The sequence below is a fragment of the Phyllobates terribilis genome, unplaced genomic scaffold (genome assembly GCF_046119375.1).
Source record: "Phyllobates terribilis strain yellow unplaced genomic scaffold, ASM4611937v1 Scaffold_1__5_contigs__length_1240528914, whole genome shotgun sequence".
Taxonomy (NCBI): Eukaryota; Metazoa; Chordata; class Amphibia; order Anura; family Dendrobatidae; genus Phyllobates; species Phyllobates terribilis.
The window spans coordinates 69,469,945-69,487,349 of record NW_027362761.1 but is presented as its reverse complement, the minus strand read 5'-3'; the positions used below and the strand labels follow the sequence as shown (position 1 = coordinate 69,487,349).

Below are 17,405 nucleotides of genomic sequence, written 5' to 3'. Positions count from 1 at the left end.
CTCTTACACAGTGTTCCTGCACTTTGTCATCACTGTATTTATTATCTCTACTGTGAAATCATTTTATTTATTAGTCATGCATTGTGACATCATTGTTTTTATTATCCCTGATCTGCAATGACTTGAGTGTATTTATTAACCCTTTTATATCAATTTGTTTCTCTTCCATCCCTATCATGTGACATTACTGTGTACATTTTCCTTGTCCTGTGACATTTCTGTGTTTTTTTATACATTTACTCTAGCATGGCTGTACTCAATACCTCTGTACTGTGCTGGACTATGCTCTATCCAAGTTCTTTGACAGAACTCTAAGGATTCATCTAAAGTACCAAAAACACTGAAAGACATGTGAAGGAGGCTAAACATATATGAGCTAATAGTAGTAATAGAGATTTTTTTTTTATAAAGTGGATTCTTTAAATCGGACTTTTTTTGTTTAGCTTGACGTCTACAAATGCTATATTCTATTACTGCCACTAGGGGGTGCCATAATCACTAGTTCTTCTCTAGTTTGGAAGCTGCTGTTCAGCTCTGGGCTGCTAGTGACTGTGAGTTTAGCTACTTGTGAGATCATTTCCTGCCCTGCTGGGATCAGACAAGTATCTGTGGAGAAGTAGCAGATAGAACTCCTCTCTCCTGGGTAGACATGTCTTCTAACTCCAACCTGAGCTCCATGCAGAGAGTGGTGGAGCAGCTGAAGCTGGAAGCCAGCGTGGAGAGGATCAAGGTAATGGCTGTGCTACTTGTTGGATCTTTTACGTCACTTTCCTGCTCTGACCTGGGGTATTTGGGATTATTGGCAGCATCTCACACCAAGAAGGATTTACTCTCAGCAGGGTTGGGTAGTGACATGACTTATCAGTCTGCCATATACAATGTCAGGAATGGCTCCTGCTGAATTCCCCCTTTGCCCTGCAAGATGCTAAGAAGTGCAGTGATGACCACCCCACAGTAGAGCAAAACTGTGCCCAGTCTGAAAATGCCATCAACTAAAGGAATTAAGAGAGAGGGGGGCGATCCTTCACTTCTCTACCACTGTAGAGCGGGGTTTAATGTCCAAACATTATGGCATTGTATTAGAAGCAATTTTCCTGACAGTTCTAGTGTCTTAGGAAAAATCCAAACCTAGTGAGGAAGTAAAAAACTAGTTCTCTCAAATTTGTGATTATGATAGAAAACTACTTTACATCAATGTCTTCTGCTTATGAGTCTCTCCATTATGTGTGTCCATTTCTTCATTATTTATAAATCACCCACAGTCCCACTTCCTGAAAAGTAAAAGTGAAACATTTTAATGGATTCTCTGATTTCTTCCGTTTTCTACCCAACAGTATATAATTTTAATAGGGTTTGTGAAAGGAATTTTAAAGGCCAGGGAAAATCAATCTGCATTTTGGGATTACAGAAAGCTCAGTTAGGAGATGGATTACAATTTATTTATTTTTTTTTAAAAAAGTAGAATGTATATATGTAAATAGCTTATGTTCGCCATGTAGTTTCCTTGTAAAAACAGAAAACCCAAAGACAAAAGAAAAAACTTCAAAAAAACGGTCCAATGTGAATGAGACAAATTTTATTTGTTCAAGACCATTATTGTGAACGACAATGTGGTGAGTAAGCGGGGGGAATAAAAACAAACACACAAAAAAGGGCGCCACAGCGGAAATGTAGGAAAATAATAGACAGTCAAGTATAATATCCCACTTATCTGGCGTGCCTACGTAGATGAGATGCAAAAATATATCAATATTGGGTTTACTATTGCATTCGATGGTCCATTTCTATACATGTCCACAATTGGGTATTATCAGGAATCGGTACACATATAGGTACCTTTTAATGTTATTTCAATGTACCCGCTTCTTTTATCTCTTGTTTATACGTATTCTCTTGTAAAAACAAAATAAATAAAAAAAAAATACATTCATATATTGGTAGGTAAGGCTGCCCTTTAATTTCCCCTATAAGGCCACATTCACATGTTCAGTATTTGGTCAGTATTTTACCTCAGTATTTGTAAGCCAAAACCAAGAGTGGCACAATCCGAAGAAAAGTATGGTAGAAACATGTCACCACTGCTGCATTTTTTTACCCACTCCTTGTTTTGGCTTACAAATACTGCTGAGAAATACTGAACGTGTGAACATGGCCTAAGTGTGTTTTACCTGCAGTATATTAGGGAATTACATTGAATGCTATTATGGCCAGGTTGCCACAAACTAGGGGTCTATTTTACTACTGTAATGTCAGATTCTCACAGATTTACTAGACTAATGTCCGCTTCATACAGCCATAATGACCATGTTTTGTGAATTCTTATTGTGGTCATAACATTCAGAACCCTTCTGCGCTTAATCAGACCCAGAGTTAGATCATCATAGAAGCCTATAATGCGCTAACTCTAATTGTAATGAACAATGGGATGTTTGGGTACTGCATTGGTAGTATGGGCGCTAAAAGCACCCGTACACATGCCTGTAGACAGTCACCATTAAAGGGTTCAGCCAATTTTCCCATGATGTTTTCAGATCATCATACCTGTAATATGTATAGATGTACTTAGAACTCCAATTCCCAAAAAGTTGGGACACTGTGAGAAATGTAAAGAAAACAAGAATACAAGTGTTAAATGCCGCGGTCGGAGATTCACAGTGGCATTTAATAGGTTAATAGTTGCAGGAGGTCAACAGTCGCGGTCGAAGTCAGGGACACGACATATGACGTAAATGTACATCACATGTCGTGAAGGGATTAAAGGGAATCTGTCAATATAAGCAGTCTATATGGGCACGCAGGTCATGGGAAGCTGAATAAAATGATACCTTGATATCAGTGATTCGATGTCTTATTCCAGAGGAATCCACGTTTTTCTTATATATAAATTAGCTGTTAAAGACTATGGGCCGGACACTGATCTGCATGAGAATCTGCCTCCAGAGATTGTTAAATGAAAGAAGGAGTTATCAGTGTGTAACTATCACAGGACAGTAGAACTTCTCTTTGTCTCTTTACAAACACATTTGCTACAGCTCTGCTGTACTGCAACTCTGTCTGCCTGTGAGATCAAAGCTGAAGAACATAGAGGAACAGTATAGTGCAAGTCACAGTATAATCATACACAGCTATGCAGTGAGATCAAGGGAGCAGAGGGCAGCCATTACACATCACACTGGTGATACCCACTTTTATTTAAAATCAGCTCTGGAGGCAGATTCTCATGCAGACCAGTGTCCGACCTATAGTCCTGAACATCTCGTTTACATGTGAGAAAAATGTACATTTCTCTGGACATCGGATCACAAATATTAAGGTATCATTTTATTCAGTTCCTATGACCTACATGCCCATATAGACGGCTTAGGAGGGTTTATCCCACTGACAGATTCCCTTTAATGTCTGAGGTCTATGTTCTGTTGTATGTAATTATTTTTTGCAAATTAACGAAATGCAAAGTGAATGAACAAGAAAAATTGGTATGACCACCCTTGCCATCAAAACACCATCTATTCTTCTAGTTATACTTTCACTCAGTTTTTGAAGGAACTCAGCAGCAGCAGAGAAGTTGTTCCAAACATCTTGGAGAACTAACCACAGATCTTCTGTGGATGTGGGCTTGTGCAAATCCTCCTGTCTCTTCATGTAATCCCAATCAGACGCAATGTTGCGATCAGGGCTCTCTATGGGCTATATCATCACTTCCAGGACTCCTTGTTTTTGCTTACGCTGAAGATAGTTATTAGTGATGAGTGAACGTGCTTGCCACTACCCGGTACTTGCCCGAGCTTCACGGTGCTCGGCGAGTATTTCCAGGTTGCTTGGGCGAGAACTCGAGATCCTGTCCTGCATGTTTGGCGCTCTTTAGGGATTCCTTGCTGTGCACTATAATGCCGTAGCCATGTTGGTTGTGGGCATTACAGTGATTGGCTGGCCGCACAGCGTCATCAGGTCTATATAAGACCTGGCGCCGCTATGCTCGTCACAGTCTACCCTGGAAACAGGCAGAGTAGGGAGAGCTGCTGCAGAGTCAGGGAGAGATTTGCTTGTTTATAGTGAGTATAGGTATTCCACAACATATACAGTGTGTATATATACAGTACAGACCAAAAGTTTGGACACACCTTCTCATTTAAAGATTTTTCTGTATTTTCATGACTATGAAAATTGTACATTCACACTGAAGGCATCAAAACTATGAATTAACACATGTGGAATTATATACTTAACAAAAAAGTGTGAAACAACTGAAAATATGTCTTCTATTCTAGGTTCTTCAAAGTAGCCACCTTTTGCTTTGATGACTGCTGTGCACACTCTTGGCATTCTCTTGATGAGCTTCAAGAGGTAGTCACCGGAAATGGTTTTCACTTCACAGGTGTGCCCTGTCAGGTTTAATAAGTGGGATTTCTTGCCTTATAAATGGGGTTGGGACCATCAGTTGTGTTGTGCAGAAGTCTGGTGGATACACAGCTGATAGTCCTACTGAATAGACTGTTAGAATTTGTATTATGGCAAGAAAAAAGCAGCTAAGTAAAGAAAAACGAGTGGCCATCATTACTTTAAGAAATGAAGGTCATTCAGTCTGAAATATTGGGAAAACTTTGAAAGTGTCCCCAAGTGCAGTTGCAAAAACCATCAAGCGCTACAAAGAAACTGGCTCACATGAGGACCGACCCAGGAAAGGAAGACCAAGAGTCACCTCTGCTTCTGAGGATAAGTTTATCCGAGTCACCAGCCTCCGAAATCGCAGGTTAACAGCAGCTCAGATTAGAGACCAGGTCAATGCCACACAGAGTTCTAGCAGCAGACACATCTCTTCAACAACTGTTAAGAGGACACTTTGTGCAGCAGGCCTTCATGGTAAAATAACTGCTAGGAAACCACTGCTAAGGACAGGCAACAAGCAGAAGAGACTTGTTTGGGCTAAAGAACACAAGGAATGGACATTAGGCCAGTGGAAATCTGTGCTTTGGTCTGATGAGTCCAAATTTGAGATCTTTGGTTCCAACCACCGTGTCTTTGTGCGACGCAGAAAAGTTGAACGGATGGACTCTACATGCCTGGTTCCCACCGTAAAGCATGGAGGAGGAGGTGTGATGGTGTGGGGGTGCTTTGCTGGTGACACTGTTGGGGATTTATTCAAAATTGAAGGCATACTGAACCAGCATGGCTAGCACAGCATCTTGCAGCGGCATGCTATTCCATCCGGTTTGCGTTTAGTTGGACCATCATTTATTTTTCAACAGGACAATGACCCCAAAGACACCTCCAGGCTGTGTAAGGGCTATTTGACCAAGAGGGAGAGTGATGGGGTGCTACGCCAGATGACCTGAACCCAATCGAGATGGTTTGGGGTGAGCTGGACCGCAGAGTGAAGGCAAAAGGGCCAACAAGTGCTAAGCATCTCTGGGAACTCCTTCAAGATTGTTGGAAGACCATTTCCGGTGACTAACTCTTGAAGCTCATCAAGGGAATGCCAAGAGTGTGCAAAGCAGTCATCAAAGCAAAAGGTGGCTACTTTGAAGAACCTAGAATATAAGACATATTTTCAGTTGTTTCACACTTTTTTTGTTAAGTATATAATTCCACATATGTTAATTCATAGTTTTGATGCCTTCAGTGTGAATGTACAATTTCTATAGACATGAAAATACAGAAAAATCTTTATATATATATATATATATATATATATATATATATATACACTACCGTACAAAAGTTTGGGGTCATTTAGAAATTTCATTATTTTTGAAAGAAAAGCAAATTTTTTTTTCAATGAAGCAAACATTAAATGAATCAGAAATATACTCTATACCAGGGGTCCTCAAACTTTTTAAACAGGGGGCCAGTTCACTGTCCCTCAGACCATTGGAGGGCCAGAATATAATTTTTAAAAAAAAACTATGAACAAATTCCTATGCACACTGCACATATCTTATTTTGAAGTAAAAAAAACAATACAGGACCAAGTACAATATTTAAAATGAAGAACAAGTAACGTTAAACCAACCGGTATTTCAATAGGCAGCATAGGTCCTCAATAGGCAGGCTGTTCCCCCCTTATAATGCCCCATGCAGGATGTCCCTTTCTCCCACCATATAATGCCCCATGCAAGATATCACTCCCCTGTCTTTATAATGCCCCATGCAGGATGTCACCCCCCCCCATATAATGCCCCATGCAGGATGTCATCTCCCATATAATGCCCCATGCAGGATGTCACCCCCCCCACACCCCATATAATGCCCCATGCAGGATATCACTCCCCTGTCTTTATAATGCCCCATTCAGGATGTCACCCCCCCCCCCCCATATAATGCCCCATTCAGGATGTCACCCCCCCATATAATGCCCCATGCAGGATATCACTCCCCTGTCGTTATAATGCCCCATGCAGGATATCACCCCCCCTCTCTTTATAATGCCCCATGCAGGATATCACTCCCCTGTCGTTATAATGCCCCATGCAGGATATCACCCCCCCTCTCTTTATAATGCTCCATGCAGCATGTCACTCCCCCATATAATGCCCCATGCAGGATCTCACCCCCCCATATTATGCCCCATGCAGGATGTCACCCCTAATATTATGCCCCATGCCTCCATACATTAAAAAAAAAAAAAAATACTCACCTCACTTCTCACCTGCTGCCACTGCTCGGGTCCGTACTCCAGCGTCGCCGGCGTCTTCCCGCTCTGCGCTGCCTGTGACGGCTCAGGGGAGGGCGCGGTGGAAAGACGTCACCGCACCCTCAGACCTGAGACGTCACAGGGAGCGCACAGCAGGAAGACAGCGGATCTGCAGAGGCACGGGGAGAGGTAAGTATCCGGCTGCCGGTGCCCTGAGCAAGCGGGAGGGAGCGGGCGCTGACACCGCTCTCCTTCGCCCACAGCCCTGCGGGCCGGATAAAAATCATCCGCGGGCCGCATGTAGTTTGAGGGCCCCTGCTCTATACATTGTTAAAGTAGTAAATGACTATTCTAGCTGCAAACGTCTTGTTTTTATTGCAATATCTACATAGGTGTATAGAGGCCCATTTCCAACAACCACCACTCCCGTGTTTTAATGGTACATTGTGTTTGCTAACTGTGCAAGAAGGCTAATGGATGTTTAGAAAAACCTTGCACAAGTATGTTAGTCCAGCTGAAAACAATTTGGCTGATTTGAGAAGCTATAAAATTGACCTTCCTTTGAGCTAGTTGACAATCTGGAGCATTACATTTGTTTGTTCTATGAAACTCTCAAAATGGCCAGAAAAAGAGAACTTTCATGTGAAACTCGACAGTCTATACTTGTTCTTAGAAATGAAGGCTATTCCATGCGAGAAATTGCCAAGAAACTGAAGATTTCCTAGAACGGTGTGTACTACTCCCTTCAGAGGAGAGCACAAACAGGCTCTAACCAGAGTAGAAAGAGAAGTGGGAGGCCCCGCTGCACAACTGAGCAACAAGACAAGTACATTAGAGTCTCTAGTTTGAGAAATCGACGCCTCACCGCTCCTCAACTTTCAGCTTCATTAAATAGTACACGCAAAACGCCAGTGTCAAAGTCTACAGTGAAGAGGCAACTCCGGGATGCTAGCCTTCAGGGCAAAGTGGCAAAGTAAAAGCCATATCTGAGACTGGCTAATAAAAGGAAAAGATTAATATGGGCAAAAGAACACAGACATTGGACAGAGGAAGATTGGAAAAAAGTTTTATGGACAGACGAATCAAAGTTTGAGGTGTTTGGATCACACAGAAGAACATTTGTGAGACGCAGAACAACTGAAAAGATGCTGGAAGAGTGCCTGACGCCATCTGTCAAGCATGGTGGAGGTAATGTGATGGTCTGGGGTTGCTTTGGTGCTGGTAAAGTGGGAGATTTGTACAAGGTAAATGGGATTTTGAATAAGGAAGGCTATCACTCCATTTTGCAACGCCATGCCATACCTTGTGGACAGCGCTTGATTGGAACCAATTTCATCCTACAACAGGACAATGACCCAAAGCACACCTCCAAATTATGCATGAACTATTTAGGGAAGAAGCAGGCAGCTGGTATTCTACCTGTAATGGAGTGGCCAGCGCAGTCTCCAGATCTCAACCCCATTGAACTGTTGTGGGAGCAGCTTGACCATATGGTACGCAAAAAGTGCCCATCAAGCCAATCCAACTTGTGGGAGGGGCTTCAGGAAGCATGGGGTGAAATTTCTCAAGATTACCTCAGCAAATTAACAGCTAGAATGCCAAAGGACTGCAATGCTGTAATTGCTGCAAAGGGAACATTCTTTGACGAAAGCAAAGTTTGAAGGAGAAAATTATTCTTTCAAAAAAAACATTATTTCTAACCTTGTCAATGTCTGGACTATGTTTTCTAATCATTGTGCAACTCATTTGATAAATAAAAGTATGAGTTTTCATGGAAAACACAAAATTGTCTGGGTGATCCCAAACTTTTGAACGGTAGTGTGTGTGTATATGTGTATATATATACATATAATCTATCCATCTGAACTAACAGTCCTTCTGAAGACTAATCCAGCTGCATATTTTCAGTGGTGTAGGTGATAGCAGGAGTTAGGCAGGCAGGCAGTGTATGTGACAGACTGCAGTGCATGATACAGTACAAGATGGTTCATTGCACGTTCAACTTCTGACTGATTTTGCTGTGACAAATATTTGTAGACATAGCCCCAGGTATCAGGGGCCAGGGCAATTTGTTTTTTATTTTTTTATCTTAATCCTGATTATTTGCTTAAAAAGCAAGCCAGAGTACACCATTTTTCTGCTCCATTTGCTTGTTAGCACTGCAGAATACAACCAGATCTTTTCCATATTAGAGCGATAAAAATCCCAGAAATCTGAGCTGAACGTGGAAAATATTGGCCTCCATTTCCATTTTGTTGCAGTGTGTCGGTGAAGCTATTCACACAAGGTCTCTGAAGAATAGTATTAGTAAACTACAGGCCTGCTATTTAAAACCGTGGTTCTCTGTCAGACGTATCACATATAACTGCGTTCCAAAATCAGCCATGTCTAGTGAATGTAAAAAATATTGCTCTCCATTTAAAATGGGCAAGGGACAGGGAAGTGGATGTGATGGTGCCCACGTCTTTGGCCTCAGCCTCTGCATGCAAGCTGAAATTGTGCCACAACAAACACCCACATCTTGTCGCTCGACCTTCCTGTCCCAATTACTAGGGGACCGCACAATACCACTATTGAACACAGAGCAGTGTCAAAAGGTTGTTGGTTGGATAGCAGATAATGCTTCCAGTCACTTTACCACCACCCTGTCTTCCACACGGTCAAGTCTCAATAGCCGTGAGTCTGGACCGCTTATTCCTCACCCTGATCCTCCTTCCTCCCACCATGCCAAGTGCCTGGAGACAACTGATCCCACACTTGGACACTTAGAAGATCTTTTCACTTTTCCATTTGTAGATTCGGGCCTCTCGCCTGGCCAGCTTCAAGCGAGTCAAGAGGAGAATGCGTGTAGTGATGCCCAAATATTTGAGCAGCCACGGTCACATGAAGGCAACGTGCAATTACAGCAGCACACAGGGGAAGAGAGGCGTAGCACCACAACAGGCAGGAAGCAGCAGTGTAGTGGCCGCAGACACAAGGCAGGAAAGTGTTTCCCGTAACGCCAACACGACGAAGTTGCCAGTACAACTTTTAGGTCTTCCCGAGTCTGGTTGTTTTTTAACCCCTTTCTGGCCCAAGTCGTACTAATATATATCTGTGCCCTGTCCCCCCTGCACTGGGAGCGGTCCCACACCGCACCCAGCACATTAACCCATGAAATGTTGCAATCAAATTCGATCGCAGCATTCCAGTGGCAAGAGGAGGTAAGCGCCAGTATTCACCTCCTCTCCGGCGTCCCGTGGTTGTTATGTGACCCGGATGTCGTCATGATGACATCCGGGTCACCAGACAGCAGGAAGATACTTTGATCGCGCACTGCGCATGATCAAAGTATCTTCTCCCTGTGCAGCTCTGACAGCCTGGATAGCACAGGGATGCTGCTGCACTCCTGTTCTATATAGGAGATCAGAATGTAAAAAGTGAAAGTCCCATAGTGGGACAAAGTGTAAAAGTAAGAAAAGTGTCAAAGTGGGGGGGGGGGAAATGTAAAAAAAATGAAAAAAATAATCACCAAAAAATAAAAATATAATGTACCCATCAATAAATATTCTGAATTTTTTTTTTAAAAAAGTACACATTTGGTATCGCAGCATCCGGAACTATCTGACCTATAAAACTGTCCCACTAGTTAACCCCTTTAGTGAACATGGTAAAAAAAAAAAAAAAACTAAGCAAAAAACGATGCTTTATCATCATACCGCCAAACAAAAAATGAAATAAAGCGAGATCAAAAAGACGAATGTAAGTATAAATTATACTGCTGAAAACGTCATCTTGTCCCGCAAAAAACAAGCTGCCGTAGAGCTCCATCAGCCGAAAAATAAAAAAGTTATAGCTCACAGAATAAAGCGATGCAAAAAAAAATATTTTTTTCTATAAAATAGTTTTTATTGTGTAAAAGCGCCAAAGCATAAAAAAAATATAAATGTGGTACCGCTGTAAACATACTGACCCGAAGAATAAAGCTACCTTATCAATTTTACCACACGCGAAACGGCATAAAAAAACCAAAAAATAATTCCACAATTGTTTTTCGTTTATTCTGCCTCACAAAAATCGGAATAGAAAGCGATCAAAAAAGTCACGTGCCTGAAAATGGTACCAATAAAAATGTCAAGTCGTCCTGCAAAAAAACAAGCCGTCACATGACTGTCGGTCAAAATATGGAAAAATTATAGCTCTCAAAGTATGGTGATACAAAACCTAGTCTGTGACAGCTGTCAATCTTAAAAACCCAATATAAATCTGGCATCGCTGTAATCGCACCAACCCGAAGAATAAAGTCGTCTAATCATTTATATTGCACGAGTAAAGGCGTAAAAATAAACTCTAGGCTTACGGTTGTGCTAGGTTTAGGGCTGTGCTAGGGTTGTGTTGGGGTTAGGATTTTTTCAAAAGTAAAGAAAAAATAATGACGATATGGGGACTAGTGTTGAGCGCAAGTGCTCGCTACTTGAGTTTGCATTGGGTGCTTAGGTATGCACCGAGTATCGCGGGTTCTCGAGTCTCCGCCCTATATGCTTTGCGGCCAGAAAAAAACTTGTGGGGATTGCCTGCTATGCACGAGCGATCCCCCTCATGTTTTGTTTTGGGTGTCTAACAACCGTGAAACATGCAGGGCAGGGACTCGAGCATGATACTAGAGCACCGGCGATACATGATGCATACCTGAGTACCCGATGCAAACTCAAGTAGTGAGCACTTGTGCTGAAGACTAATGACAACTTATTCACTATGATGACCTAATGTTATCAATTTCTTTGTCGTACCTCTGGGTTCAAAATGTTCACTATACCCCTTGATAAAATCCTTGAAGTGTCTAATTTCCAAAATGGGGTCACTTATGGGGGGTTTCCACTATTTAGGCACATCAGGGGGCTCTCCAAATGCGACATGGCGTCCGCTCTCGTTTCCAGGCAATTTTGTGTTCAAAAAGTCACACAGTGCTCCTTCCCTTCTGATCCCTGCTGTGCCCCCAAACAGTGTATCTTCTCTACGTATGGGGTATCGGCGCACACAAGTTTTTGGGGTCCATTTTCTCTTCTTACCGTTGTGAAAATAAAAAAATTGGGGCTAAAACATTTTTATGGAAAAAGTTTGATATTTTTTTATTTTATTTTCACAGTTCCAAGTTATAAACTTCTGTGAAGCACCTGGGGGTTCAGGGTGCTCACCACACATCTAGATACGTTCCCTGAGGGGTCTAGTTTCCAAAATGGGGTCACTTGTGGGGGATTTCCACTGTTTAGGCACATCAGGGGCTCTCCAAACGCAGCATGGCATCCGCTAAATATTCAAGCAAATTTTACATTCAAAAAGTCAAATGGAGCTTCTTCCCTTCCGAACCCTGCAGTGCGTCCAAATAGTGTTTTTCTCCCACATACAGTGGGGGAAAAAAGTATTAGATCCCTTGCTATTTTTGTAAGTTTGCCCACTGACAAAGACATTAACAGTCTAATTTTAAGAGTAGGTTAATTTTAACATTGTGAGATAGAATATCCCCCAAAAAATCAAGAAAATCACATTGTGTAAATTAGATAAATTTATTTGCAGTGAGAAATAAGTATTTGATCCCTCTGGCCAACAACGCTTAATACTTGGTGGCAAAACCCTTGTTGGCAAGAACAGCAGTCAGACGTTTTTGTAGTTGATGATGAGGGTTGCGCACATGTCAGGAGGAATTTTGGTCCACTCATCTTTGCAGATCATCTCTAAATCATTAAGATTTTGAGGCTGTCACTTGGCAACTCAGAGCTTCAACTCCCTCCATAAGTTTTCTATGGGACAAAAGGTCTGGAGGCTGGCTAGGCCACTCCATGACCTTACTGTGCTTCTCTTTGAGCCACTCCTTCGTTGCCTTGGCTGTATGTTTTGGGTCATTGTCTTGCTGGAAGACCCAGCCACGACCCATTTTTTTAATGTCCTGGCGGAGGGAAGGAGGTTGTCACTCAGGATTTTACAGTACATGGCTCCATCCATTCTCCCATTGATGCGGTGAAGTAGTTCTGTGCCCTTAGCAGAGAAAGACCCCCAAAACATAATGTTTCCACATCCATGCTTGATCGTAGGGATGGTGTTCTTTGGGTCATGGGCAGCATTTCTCTTCCTCCAAACACAGCGAGTTGAGTTAATGCCAAAGAGCTAAATTTTTGTCTCACCTGACCACAGCACCTTCTCCCAATAACTCACAGAATCGTCCAGGTGTTCATTGGCAAACTTCAGACGGGCCTGCGCTTGTACCTTCTTGAGCAGGGGGACCTTGCGGGCACTGCAGGATTTTAAATCTTTAAGGTGTAATTGTTAGAAAAAACCTAACAGGAGAGTTCTATCTTGCTGGTCACATGACCTTTTTTGCCTATTTAGTCCTGCTCCGCCCTCCTGGCCTTGCTGGACTTCATTGTAATTTCTACTCTTAAGCTAGCCTGGTGCTTAGTTACCTTTCTCAGTCAGTTTAGCTAGGTCTTCGGACCTTTATGTTCTATGTTGTGTGTTTGTCTTTTACTGCTACAATTTCTGCTAGGAGGTGTCCAACTTTATCCCAGTCCCTAGTTCTTGTAGGGATCCCTCCCTTGCATCTATAGGTCTTCGTACAGACTAGCCGAGGACTTTAGCGGGTCTGATCGCAGGATCAGGTTCCCCGTTACATCGTAGGGATCTAGCTTAGTTCTATTGTAGGGACAGATCTCCTTTCTTTCCTTAGTGCTTGTAGCAGATCATAACAGTAATGTGTTACCAATGGTTTTCTTGGTGACTGTGGTCGCAGCTGCCTTGAGATCATTAACAAGTTCCCCCATGTAGTTTTAGGCTGATCTCTCACCTTCCTCATGATCAAGGATACCCCACGAGGTGAGATTTTGCATGGTGCCCCAGATCGATGTCTATTGACAGTCATTTTGTATTTCTTCCATTTTCTTACTATTGCACCAACAGTTGTCTCCGTCTTACTTATGGTTTTGTAGCCCATTCCAGCTTTGTGCAGGTCTATGATCTTGTCCCTGAATCCTTAGAAAGCTCTTTAGTCTTGCCCATGTCGTGGAGGTTAGAGTCTGACTGATTAATCGAGTATGCGGACAGGAGTCTTTTAGACAGGTGACAAAGTAAGACAGCTGTCTTTAATGCAGGTAACGAGTTGATTAGGAGCATCTAACTGGTCTGTAGGAGCCAGAACTCATAATGGTTTATAGGGGATCAAATACTTATTTCTCACTGCAAAATGCAAATAAATTTATCTAATTTAGACAATGTGATTTTCTTGATTTTCTTTTTTGGATATTCTATCTCTCAATGTTAAAATTAACCTACACTTAAAATTATAGACTGTTAATGTCTTTATCAGTGGGCAAACTTACAAAAACAGCAAGGGATCAAATACTTATTTCCCCCACTGTATGGGGTTTCGGCTTACTCAGGAGAAATTGCACAACAAATGGTATGGCTCAATTTCTCCTGTTAACCTTATGAAAATGCAAAATTGGGGGCTGAAAAACATTTTTGTGGGAAAAATGTGAAAATTTTATTTTTACGGCTTTAATGTTATAAACTTCTGTGAAGCACCTGGGAGTTCAAGGTGCTCACCACACATTTAGATATGTTCCCTGAGGGGTCTAGTTTCCAAAATGGTGTCACTTGTGGGGGTTTTCCACTGTTTAGGCACATCAGGGGCTCTTCAAACGCAACATGGCGTCCGCTAATTATTCAAGCAAATTTTACATACAAAAAGTCAATTGGCGTTCTTTTGCTTCCAAACCCTGCCGTGCTCCCAAACAGTGGTCTTCCCCCCCACATATGGGGGTATCGACGTGCTCAGGAGAAATTGCACAATACATTTTGGGGTCCATTTTTTCCTGTTACCCTTGCAAAAATAAAAAAATTGGGGTCTAAAGTAACATTTTTGTGAAAAAAGTTAAATGTTAATTTTTTTCTTTCATTTTCCAAAAATTCCTAGTAAGCACCTGAAGGGTTAATAAAACTTCTTGAATGTGGTTTTGAGCACCTTGAGGGGTGCAGTTTTTAGAATGGTGTCCCTTTTGGGTATTTTCTGTCATAAAGGCCCCTCAAAGTCACTTCAAATGTGATGTGGTTCCCCCAAAAGAAAAAAAAAGGTTTTGTAAATTTTGTTGGAAAAATGAGAAATCACTGGTCAACTTTTAACCCTTTACTTCCTATCCCCGAAAAATTTTGGTTCTAAAATTGTTCTGATGTAAAGTAGGCCTGTTATTTATTAACTATTTTGTGTGACATATCTCTCTGATTTAAGGGCATGAAAATTCAAAATTGGAAAATTGCAAAATTTTCCAAATTTTCCCCAAATTTCGGTTTTTTTACTAATAAACGCAAGTCATATGGAAGAAATTTTACCACTATCATGAAGTACAATACGTAATGAAAGACCTGTCTCAGAATCAGTGGGATCCGTTGAAGCGTTCCAGAATTATTACCTCCTAAAGTGACAGTGGTCAGAATTGTAAAAATTGGCCTGATCATTAACGTGCAAACCACCCTCGGGGGTAAAGGCGTTAAAGACTCTGCAGATAATCCCAAAGAGGCCATTTGCACCACCTGCCAGGCCGGCATCAGCTAGGGTAGCAAAACTAGCAGCCTGACCACTACCAGCATAATCAGGCACTTGGCAGCAAAGCACCCGACTAAGTGGGCCGAACCCCAGGGTCCAGAAACAGTGTCTGCGGGTTACGCCACTGCCTCTTCCGCTGTTGTGCGTGCACGCCAATCCCCTGTCTATGGCGCATTCGAAGATGCCTCCCGTCCTGCACGTGTCGTTCTACACACTCAACTAGCACCATCAGCAAGCATGTCCATGTCCTTTTCCCAGCTCTGCATCCAGTTGTCCCTACCCCAGTCCTTTGAACGCAAGCACAATTACTCGGTCAACGCCTCACAGGCCACACTACTAAATTCACACATTTTGCGAATACTTGCGCTTGAAATGTTGCCTTTTAGGCTCGTGGAGACGGAAGCTTTCCGCAACCGGATGGCGGCGGCCGTCCTTCGGTAGTCGGTCCCCAGCCGCCACTATTTCTCCTGGTGTGTGTGTGTGTGTGTGTGTGTGTGTGCGCCGTCCCTGCATTACATGAGCACGTGTCCCACAACATTAGCCGTACCCTCAACAACGCAGTTACTGGGAAAGTCCACCTAACCATGAACATGTGGACAAGTGCTTGTGGGCAGGGATGGTACATTTTGCTGACGGCACACTGGGTTAACATAGTGAAAGCCGGGACCCAGTTGGACCTTGGGACACGTCCTCCTGACGCCGAGGATTGTGGGCCCTAGGTCAATCAGGGTTGCCCCCACATTCTACAGATCCTGCACCTCCTCCTCTTCAGCCTCCATCTCCGAAATGACCACATCAGTCAGAAGCTGGAAGCACTGCAGCACTGCCTCAGCCAAGCGGCAACTGGCTGTGCTGAAACTATTATGCTTAGGTGACAAACCGCACAGCGCTGAAGAGTTGTGTACAGCTTTGAAAGAGCAGGCAGATATGTGACTGACACCGCTGACCCTACAGCCAGGCATGGTCATGTGTGACAATGGCCGGAACCTGGTGGCGGCTGTGAAGCGAGGCGAGCTCACACACGTACCATGCCTGGCCCATGTGCTTAACCTCATGGTTCAGCGGTTTCTCAAAACCTAACCGGATCTGCTTGTCAAAGTACGCTGCGTGTGTACTGTGCCTATTTTAGAAAGTCAGCTACAGCTTCCACCGCCCTTGCCGTGCTTCAGCAGCATTTGCAGCTTCCAGCTCACCGACTGATCTGCGATGTCCCCACGCTTTGGAACTCTACATTGCAGATGTTGGGAAGGATTTGTGAGCAGAAGAGGGCAGTTGTTGACTACCAGCATCAACAAGGCCGTCGGTATTCAGGTCAAACTCCACACATAAGACCTCAGGAGAGGACATGGATGTGAGACATGTACCATCCTCCAAAGCTTTGAGGACTCCACCAAGATGGTGAGCTGCGATGACGCCATAATTAGCGTCACCATTTCTTCTTCTCTGTCTTCTGAAACGCTTCCTGCTACACAATTAAAGAGGATGCATTGCAGGCTTAGCACGATGACATTGAGCAAGGAACCATACAGGGTGATTCCACACAGCCCAGCCTCATCTCATCCCAACGTGGATTGGGTGACCATGAGGAGGAAGAACAGGAGCTAGTTTTCTGCACTATAGATGGTACTACCTGCACAACTGTCATACAGTCTGTTCATCGTAGATGGCCTGAGGACAGGGAAGATGAGGAGGAGAGCATGGTCAGTCGTCCTCTTTGTGAGGACACGGAAGTCTTGCCTATTAGCAGTCTGGCACACATGGCTGAGTTTATATTACGCTGCTTTTCCCTTGACTCTCGCGTTGTCCAAATTTTGGGTGACAGTCATTACTGGTTGGTGACACTTCTAGACCCACGCTACAAGGAGAACTTTCTGTTTCTTATTCCCACACCGGACAGGCCTAATAAAATGGGGCAGTACCAGAATGCCCTTGTTGCGGAATTATTAAAAAAAAATCCTATCTGAAAATGCTGGCGGCAGGGGTCACAGTTCGTTGGACAACCAAGGAGTACAGGCGAGAGAGACACAAATCCAATCCAGCAGAGGCAGGGGAACTCTGTCAAAGTTCTGGGACAGTTTTCTCAGACCCTCCCATCGCACAGGCCCTGAGGCGCAGGGTACTCTCACAAGGAGGGAAAAGTTTCGGAAGATGCTGAGGGAGTATCTTGCTGACCGTACCAACGTCCTCCATGATTCCTCTGTG

General features: G+C 43.2%; 1 protein-coding gene across 1 annotated transcript in view; it reads left to right on the top strand.

The window, feature by feature from the left end:
• Window positions 1-541: 541 nt before the first annotated feature.
• GNG10 (G protein subunit gamma 10) overlaps window positions 542-17,405 on the top strand; it is a 57,295-nt gene continuing 40,431 nt past the window's right edge. The window contains exon 1 of the mRNA XM_073663954.1: window positions 542-730. Within this exon, the coding sequence (XP_073520055.1) occupies window positions 650-730 (81 nt within the window). The 5' untranslated portion in view covers window positions 542-649. The remainder of the gene's footprint in view (window positions 731-17,405) is intronic.